This window comes from Lacerta agilis, chromosome 8 (assembly GCF_009819535.1).
Source record: "Lacerta agilis isolate rLacAgi1 chromosome 8, rLacAgi1.pri, whole genome shotgun sequence".
NCBI classification, from domain to species: Eukaryota; Metazoa; Chordata; class Lepidosauria; order Squamata; family Lacertidae; genus Lacerta; species Lacerta agilis.
In genome coordinates this window covers 48,884,835-48,893,524 of record NC_046319.1, presented here as the reverse complement: position 1 = coordinate 48,893,524, position 8,690 = coordinate 48,884,835, and the positions used below count along the sequence as shown (strand labels likewise).

The window sequence follows — 8,690 nt, the reverse complement described above, 5'->3', positions numbered from 1 at the left end:
ACATGTTTCTCAAAGTATTTACACCCATCTCCTGTCTTTCTTTTTCCATTCTCCTTTCACACTAGACTTGTATGTCATCCTCCCTCCAAAAAGACCCTTCCAGTTTATTTCATTCTTTTCTCCTCCCCCCCCCCCCTTTCTATTTCTGTGCCCCCTGATCTGTCAAAGTGTTGCAGTGTGTGCAGGCTTGTCAAGAGAGATGCCTGATCTGTCATTGCTGTATTCTCCCCACCCCTGTGTGGTTCCCTCCATAGCTCAGTGGGGACAAGCTGGTACCTTAATCTTACCTATGTAGCAAATTCCAACTGCTATGCTAAAATTTTAAGCTGTTATTAGTTAATAAATACAACTACTGAAGTTCACATTCCTGCTGCTGCTTCCTGGTGTTGGGGCAGTCTTGTTGCAGAGTTTCTTCATCCAATGAGTGCCTTTCCCAAACCCATCAGGAGGGAGATCTCCCCACAAACCTCAAACCACTTTGTCTCTCAGCCATCTTCGCAGGGGTTGGCACTGGCCCAACCAAAAGGCAATGGCACAGTTAAGGGAGCTGGCCAGACTGCTGGCTCCTGGCTCACTGTTTGATAAACACTGCTCTAAACTTTGCCCCTTCCTGAGACGGTTTTTATCCATTGATAGAGGCCTAGTTCCTGCCTCCCTCCCCCCTTCCATTGAAAGTGTCCACTGGCAGACCCAGCTGCTGAGTTCCAGCTACTGCTGAAAGTGCCCTGTTTATGTTCTGAGGCTACTTCAGAAGTATAACCATGCCACAAAATTATATCCCACCAGGACTATGGAGTGGGCTCCATGCCTTGAAAACTTACCACCCAGGCATAATATATGTATACATTATTATTAGCAGTAGTAGTATTTATTAATATAACACTTCATGACAAAAATAGGTTTCTAAGTGCTACTGTACACTACAGTAACCTACTCAGAGACCCTGAGATGGAGAACCCAGGTCTGTACAGCACAATAAGCCATCCCTTTCCCAATCTCAAGTACCCAAATGTGCCAAGGATGGCTGAGTAAAGCTTTGGGTTTTAGTAGAATGCTGGAGAACTGTCACCTGCTGAGGCAATGAAGGCTTTTGGTTGTCTGTTTTTCCTTTGTAAGGAAAGAGAAGCTCATGTTTTTGTCACTCCTCCTTTTTATTAAAATGGGTGAAAAGAACAGGACCCCATTTTAAAGTAAGATAAGGGAGTGGCACCCTGATGAAGGCTAGTTCTTGCCACAGGGGAAAGTGTTGCTAAATTTCTTGCAAAAGCAATTGGCATTGAAGAAGCGGCAGTAGCAGGTGGCACATGGATCACAGCAGGGGAGCTTGTGCCCAAGGCAAGATTCCTGCAAGCGGACACATCTTCGAGGGGAACGCTCTTCCCTTCCCTGGGTCTGCAGGGCCGTCAGAAACATCTGCAAAGAGAGCAACAGGAAGGAATGAAGAGATCAGAGGTGCTTGGCAAAAAGCACTTCAGCTGCTCTGAAAATACACATTTGGAAAGAAATGCACACATCCACCTATTTATGGCTTGGGCCTAGGCTGCACAGAAAGCAACCTGGCAGCATCCCGTTGGTCACAGTATATTAATACAAATCCTGCCTTCCCATATATTGGTCAACAGCCTACCTGACGAAGACTCTGACTGATTGCTCTTCCTCCAGGGTTTGACTTAGAATACATGTATGACTATAAAACAAGTTATGACAACCTTGGCCTGCTCCTACTTGGAAGGAACCTCTGGATTCATACACTTCAGGAGGATGGGGAAATGCCACCTCATTGGCTTGGGCCATCTGGAGTTGTTTGTTCTACTGGTATCATTATGGGATGTTTTCTGACCATGACATTGATCTAGCACAAATTGGAAGGTTGACCAGTGTAAGAAAGAGGGGTGGATTATCCAGAGCCGCAGGATGCAGTTGTACCAAATGTTCCTTTTGGAGGAAGGGCAAATAATAAATAAACTCTTCATCCTATGGCTTTGGTGGAGGACCCATAGCTCCATCACACACACCTTGCACAGGTAAGGTCCCAGATTCAATCATTTGGGATCTGGGATGCTTCTCCCTTGCAGAATGACTGCCAATGTGACTGCATGATCCTGGGCAAGATGGAGCAATGCCTGGCTCGGTGTAGGGATGCTTCCAACATGCAAGCCCAGTCAGGGAGCTTGTGGGATGGTTTCAGTTACCTGCTGTGGCTCCATTGCGTTTGCTTCTAGCGCAAGGTCATCTTGGGCAATTGGCATCTCCAGGGCAGCCAGGTGTTCAAAATCTGTGAAAGAAAAACAAAGGTGTGGAAGATCCTTCATTGCTGCTGTCTACAACTTCTGATCTATTTTCCCCAAAGGTGTCTGCTCGGAGCCCATGTAAATGTCTTTTCAGCCGTGACCAAAAACCCAAGCCTTTTAAATAATAATTTAGCTAATAGTATTGTTTTGCCTTTGGTGATTTGTTAAATTTTGTGTTCTTTGAGTGCTATTCAACTAAATTTTCCTCTGTAAAACTAGTTAACATGACTAAGTTAGGTCCATTGATTTCAGTACATCTACTCTGAGTAAAACTTAGCTGAATACCCCCACCCTTTGCTTCTTTTGCTCTTATCTGACCTTGTATTAATACTTCATTTAATGTCATTGTTATTGCTATGTTGTTGTTCAGTCGTTCAGTCATGTCCGACTCTTCGTGACCCCATGGACCAGAGCACGCCAGGCACCCCTATCCTCCACTGCCTCCCGCAGTTTGGCCAAACTCATGCCAGTCGCTTCGAGAATACTGTCCAACCATCTCATCCTCTGTTGTCCCCTTCTCCTTGTGCCCTCCATCTTTCCCAACATCAGTGTCTTTTCCAGGGAGTCTTCTCTTCTCATGAGGTGGCCAAAATACTGGAGCCTCAACTTCAGGATCTGTCCTTCTAGTGAGAACTCAGGACTGATTTCTTTAAGGATGGATAAGTTTGATCTTTTTGCAGTCCATGGGACTCTCAAGAGTCTCCTCCAGCACCATTGCTATAGTGTATTGATATTCCGTGAGCTGCCCAGATAACTTTTTGTTAGAGGGTGATTTATAAAATAATTAACTACATGCATGAGATCAGTTGTGAATCTGGGGTTGCTTGATGGGTAAAGAGCCCGTCCACAAGAGCTCTTGGCATCTGTGGCTGGGCACAGCCTCCTTCCCTATACTGTACTCTCCCGCTGCTAGCTTGGGAAGCTACCATTAGCTACAATCCACACTGTCCTGTAGTTTCCTGAGAAATACTGTGTTTCCCTCCAAAATAGCTTTGATCCATAGGAAGATATCTGCACCCCTATGTTTCTCACATAGGTGGGAGAGATATTTTCCCACCTATGTGAACAGACAACGGGCAACTTGTATAATGATGCACAGATGCTATTTGAAATGCAGCGGGGGGGGGGCTGAGGGTGGAATGACCTCACTGGGTTTGGAGGTGGTACGTAACATGAACACAGCGTTACTCACAAGCAGAGGGCTTGCAATACATGCTGCCTTAATCCACGCTTCCCCTCCAGGAACTCAAAAGTGTCAGGCCAAAGGAAACCACCCAGCGAATGGGAAAGCGCTCTGAGTTTTCCACACTTGGAAGACAAGAGGGCTCTTCGTGCCCAGGACCCCTCAACTAGAGCTGTGTTGCATGTACAAAGGCTGCAGAGACAGGCAGAGGGGAAAGGAGAGAAACTGACCTGGGGGTCCCTCTTTGATCACCTGCAGAAGCCCTGGGTAGCTGGAGCGGCCTTCTTCGTCCAGCATGGAGGGGCCCCGCTCGGCCAGACGGCGGCTGTGGTTGGGGTTAGAGGCCAGGGTGGTGGGGATTTCTTGCAGGAATCCTAAGGACAGCAGCAGGATCCTCAACATGGTCTCCCTGGATAACCTGCAAGCAAGAAACAAGTGGTGGGGAGGGAGAGGGCTGGGATGCTGGGTTGACAGGTGGCCTAAATTGGGAATAACACAGGTGACCGCAAAGACCACCAACCTTTCTGGGGGGTCCATATCACACAAACCACACCATGCACAATGTATCCCCTTCCCTCCGCTCCCCAGCTTGTAGAGCTGGGGTCCCTCACAGGCTTTTCTGAAGGAGGCCAAAGAGAGACCTTACAAGGGGGTTGTCTCTCCAGCCTGAGAGCACCCCAGGACAGTCATCTCAAGGCTTGAAGCCCCTGCTGCATTCCACTTCCCTTCCCTCAAAGCAAGCAAGCCAGCTGCCTACCCATCATCTTCTCCTCTTCCTTCTTTGCTCAGAGGGATCTCCCCAATTAACCCTCATAACAATCCTGTGAAGTAGGTTAGGCTGAGAGGGCGGACAGCTTTGCGAGCTCCGTGGCTAAGTGGGGATGTAAGAGAGGCTTGGTCTCCTCTATCAAGGGCAGCATTCAGGCACCCGCAGCTCAGTACAGAGATGTCTTCTTGAAATGGGTGCACAGCGGACAAAGCCCTGTGGAAATACCCAAGCTCCCTGCAGACTGCAAAGGAGAAGGTGTGCAGCAGCTGCCCCTCTTCCATGGCTCCCTCCCACTGCTCCCACCAAAGGGCTGCTCTGCTTAATGGGAGATGAACATACCACTTTCTTTGTGCAAAGCAACAAGTGCTACACACACACACACACACACACACACACACTGGGACCTATCCTGTGGAATGTGATGTCCAGCACATTACACAGAGTGAGTAGGAGAGGCAGAAAGTTACTGTACCTGACTCTTGCCGTCTGTCTGTCCGTCCGTCCGTCGTCCTGACCGAGTGCTGTGGCTCTGCGGAGCTGCAAGTTGGCTAAGGGCTTTTATTAATCACACACATAATTAATTGACTGTGCCACATGACTACAAACTAATGGGTGGGTGGGCTTCTGTGGAAGCATCGCTTTGTGCATCTTCCTGCACGATTGAATTTTGCTCCTTCATAAGAAGATAAGAGCCTCAAAGCTGGATCAGGCCAAGCTGCTCATGCGGTTTGCAGCAACTGAAAGCATTACTGCCTCTGCCCATGGAGGCAGGCAAAACCATCATGGCTAGTAGCCATTGATAGCCTTATTTTCCTCCATGAATTTGTCGACTTCTCTTCTAAAGCCATCCAGGTTGGTGGCCATCATTACCTCCTGTGGGAGTGAGTTCCATGAGTTAACTGCTTTCTTTTATCTATTCTTAATCTTCCAACATTCAGCTTCATTGGATGGTCATGAGTGCTGTTGCTGTTGCTGTTAAACATTTCTCTAGCCACTTTCTCCATGCCATGCATAATTTTACACATTTCTGTCATGTCTCCTCTTACTTGCCATATCTCTAAACCCAAAAGTCTCAAACGCTACAACATTTTTTCATAATAATGTTGCTCCATCCCGTTGAACATTCTGGCTGCCTTTTCTGAACCTGTTCCAGCTCTACAATATCCTTTTTTAGGTGAGGTGACCAGTACTGTACACAGTATTCCAAACGTAGGTTACACCCTTGATTATGATATCGGCAGTTTTATTTTCAATTCCTTTCCTAATGATCCCTAACATGGAATTAGCCTTTTCCGCAGCTGCTGCACACTGGCTCAACATATTTATCAAGCTTTCTAATAGGATCCCAATGTCTTGCTCCTGACCAGTCACTGCCAGTTCAGATCCTGTGAGAGTTCATATGACATTATTCTTATCACAACATGAATGGTTTTAACTTGTTTACATTTACAGTAATTGCATTTGCCATTTTACTGCCTATTCACACAGTTTGGAGAGATCTTTTTGGAACTCTTCACAATCTCTTTTTCTTTTAACGACACTGAACAATTTAGTAGCATCAGCAAGCTCGGCCACCTCACTGCTAACCCCTAATTCTAGATCGTTTATGAACAAGTGAAAAAACACAGGTCCCAATATCAATCTTTGGAGGACTCCATTTCCTACATCTCTTCATTCAGAGTACTGTTCATTTATTTCTACTTTCTGCATCGTGGCACTTAACCAATTCCTGATCCACAAGAGGAACTTTCCCCTTCCAGCTTGCTGGTGCTCAGAGATTTCAGTAGTGCAACCTTAGGGAGCCAGCACAGTTTCCCTCTGAGTGGCACATACGACCAAGTTGCTCTTTCAGAGCCCAGACAAGCTTTGTGTATCTGATTGGGGTGCCCATATTAAATATTTAAAATACTGGGGGCCATCCACGCATAGCTGTCAAGTTCTCCCCCCCCCCCTTTTTAAGGGAAATTCCATTATGTCGAATAGGATTCCTTGCAAGAAAAGGGAAAACTTGACAGCTATGCATCCACGAGGGAGCAGAGGTCACCTCCTCACAAGGTCTGTGCAGCAGGTGTCTCAAACCTCTTCAGACCCAAGACCCACTTTTAACCCAAGCGTACATTTAGGGAGCAATTATTTTACCATATGTCTGCTCCTGTTGCAACCCACCTTGGACCAGGTCGCAACCCACTAGTGGGTCCTGACCTACCAGTTGAAGACCAGCACTGCAGAGCTTTAAGGAAATAAAATTATACAAATTTAAGATTAAGATTAGATGAGAAAGAAGATTTTACAATGTTATAAAGTTACTAAAGAAGATTAGAAATGAACACAGAAGAGAGGATGTGAGGAGGTCCCCAAACAATGTTAGGAATAAGATAAGGACAGTTAAATAAGTGTTTGTTTGTTAAGATTTTTATATTTTTTGTAGTTTTGTAGTTTTTGTTGTCTTTTGTATTTGTGTGTGTTTTATTGTTAAAATTTAATAAATTTTTTTTAAAAAAATTATACAAATAAAGGAAGTCTAAAGCACAATGTGGACAGGAGGAAAGGAGGGAAATTTAGGCTTTCACACAGCCCCAAACCCTATTTTTGGTTACCGCAGGCTGCAAAAATAGCATTGCTTCTTTGCTTAAAACTTTGGAAACTACTATTATACCTGATCATCCCCTCTTCATATTCCAGGAAACTGCCCAAGCCTTGAAAAAACCCTCTCCTCCTCACCACCACCACCCCGCCCCAGCATCAGCTATAGCCCTGCCTCTGTGCCCAATTCCCCCCCCCAGGACCCCCCCCCTGTTTTCTAAAGCTCATTAATGATTGTTTGTCTGGGAGGAAGAAGAGGATTCTGGGAAGAGATTAATGCCCTAATGAAGGAGGCAGCCCCAAACTGCCTTGAAAGCTTTTCAATCTGCAGAAAAAATGCCTGGCTGATGTGTGTCCCCCAACATTCAATAAAAGGGATAACAACACAACCATTTCCAGGAAGCGAGGGGCCCACAGTAGGAAGAACACATAGTCAACAGAGCCTGCTCTCTCCCCCACCACCAAATACAAGGGGCTGAAGGAGGTTCTCCTTCCAGACCAGTGTTCATAGGCAGAGGTGCTGTGGTGTCCGGGAAAACAGCCTAAGTTCCTCAGCATCCTCTGAGTACTAGTAGTACAGCTGCAACCACTGAGGTTTATGCACAGCCCAGCAAACAACAGACCATTCTGCATTCGGGGCTTGTGTGTGAAGGCGAGAGGCAGCCTTACCATAAGGGAGGCAGAGTTGCTCAGATAGGAGGCAGCTCTATCCAGCCCTGCGAACATCTCCTGCACACAAAAGTCAAATTGGCAATGAATGGGAGGCCAATAACATGCCTCATGGGGTGTGTGTCTGGGGAGGACCGACCTTTACATTTTTATATCAGGAACCAAAATATCTCTGGGCCAGTTCAGTAACCAGCCAAAGGGCAAAGAGGATTCTGGGAAGTTATTAGCATCATAGTGCAGGCAGCAGCTTCCTTTATGCCCACCCCCCACCCCCCACCCGAACTGCTTTGAAAGCTTTTTAATCTGCAGGGGAAACCTCAGGCGTATGTTTTGCCCATGACATGAAGGGGCTAAATGAAATCTCCTCTGTTCTGTACAGCCAATTCCAGGAAAGAATGAGCCCCAAATAGCAACAAAAGTGACTGACAAAGTGGTCAACAAAGCATGTTTTTCTGAAAACCGGAGAGAGGAAGGGGGAGTCGGGACAAACACAAACTCCCCCTTTCCATGGGGAGGGGAAAGACGTCAATCAAAGTTTTTCCGCAATGCAGAAGGAGGCACTTGGGCCTGCCCTTCCCGCCTTGGCCTTTGCTCCATTCATCCCAGTAGTTCTTGTGGCCAAGGAGAGCCCTAGTTTGGGGGTCTCTCTGACCAGGGCCCCACCGACCCATTTTAGGTCGTGCTTCATGAAAATGATATTAGCATGAACTGCCAGACAGAGTGTCTTTCAGAGCCTGGATCCATGCCTGGAAGCTTAAATCTACAAGTGGGCAAAGGTCGCAGGTGGCTTCTCTTGCAATTGCCCTGAGGGTGCCTGTCCTGCAGGATTCAGTGGGCCTGGCAGCAGAATGGCAGCCTGGCCACCTGGAACAGAAGAAACTGTCACCACACCTGCAGAAATCCCACATCAACTCTGATCAGGGGGAAATTTATTTATGAGTGTGTTTGAGGCCTTCACCATACACACACCAAAAATCAATACCTATAATAAAATAGCAACTCAGCAAAACCAGCCTTATTTCTCCTGGCAGAGTGCTTAAGATGGATGTGCCGGTTGTAATACCTCCCTAAGAGTCAGGCTTTACTCCTGGAGCAGCTCCATAAGGCACACTCTGGCTTGAGGCAGCAGCTCCAAGTTACCTGTTGTGGCTCAGAGCAGATGGTGCTCTGCCTGAGAACCCAGAGAGCAATATTC

At 46.8% G+C, this 8,690-nt stretch overlaps 1 protein-coding gene across 3 annotated transcripts; it reads right to left on the bottom strand.

Annotated features, from left to right (window-relative positions):
- Nucleotides 1-846: 846 nt before the first annotated feature.
- On the bottom strand, nt 847-7,676 carry AGRP (agouti related neuropeptide). Of its 3 annotated transcripts, none has more exons than XM_033157291.1 (4): nt 7,496-7,676; nt 3,705-3,883; nt 2,193-2,275; nt 847-1,413 (listed from the first exon to the last, which is right to left on the bottom strand). In XM_033157291.1, exons 2-4 carry the CDS (start codon nt 3,874-3,876, stop codon nt 1,222-1,224), a joined length of 447 nt encoding a protein of 148 aa, XP_033013182.1. In that variant the 5' UTR covers nt 3,877-3,883; nt 7,496-7,676; the 3' UTR covers nt 847-1,221. The 3 variants fall into 3 exon arrangements, with proteins under 3 accessions (XP_033013182.1, XP_033013185.1, XP_033013183.1); XM_033157294.1 differs by lacking the exon at nt 7,496-7,676 and adding an exon at nt 4,716-5,023 and having other exon boundaries at nt 3,705-3,892; XM_033157292.1 differs by lacking the exon at nt 7,496-7,676 and adding an exon at nt 4,716-5,023.
- Between the last annotated feature and the right edge of the window lie 1,014 nt (nt 7,677-8,690).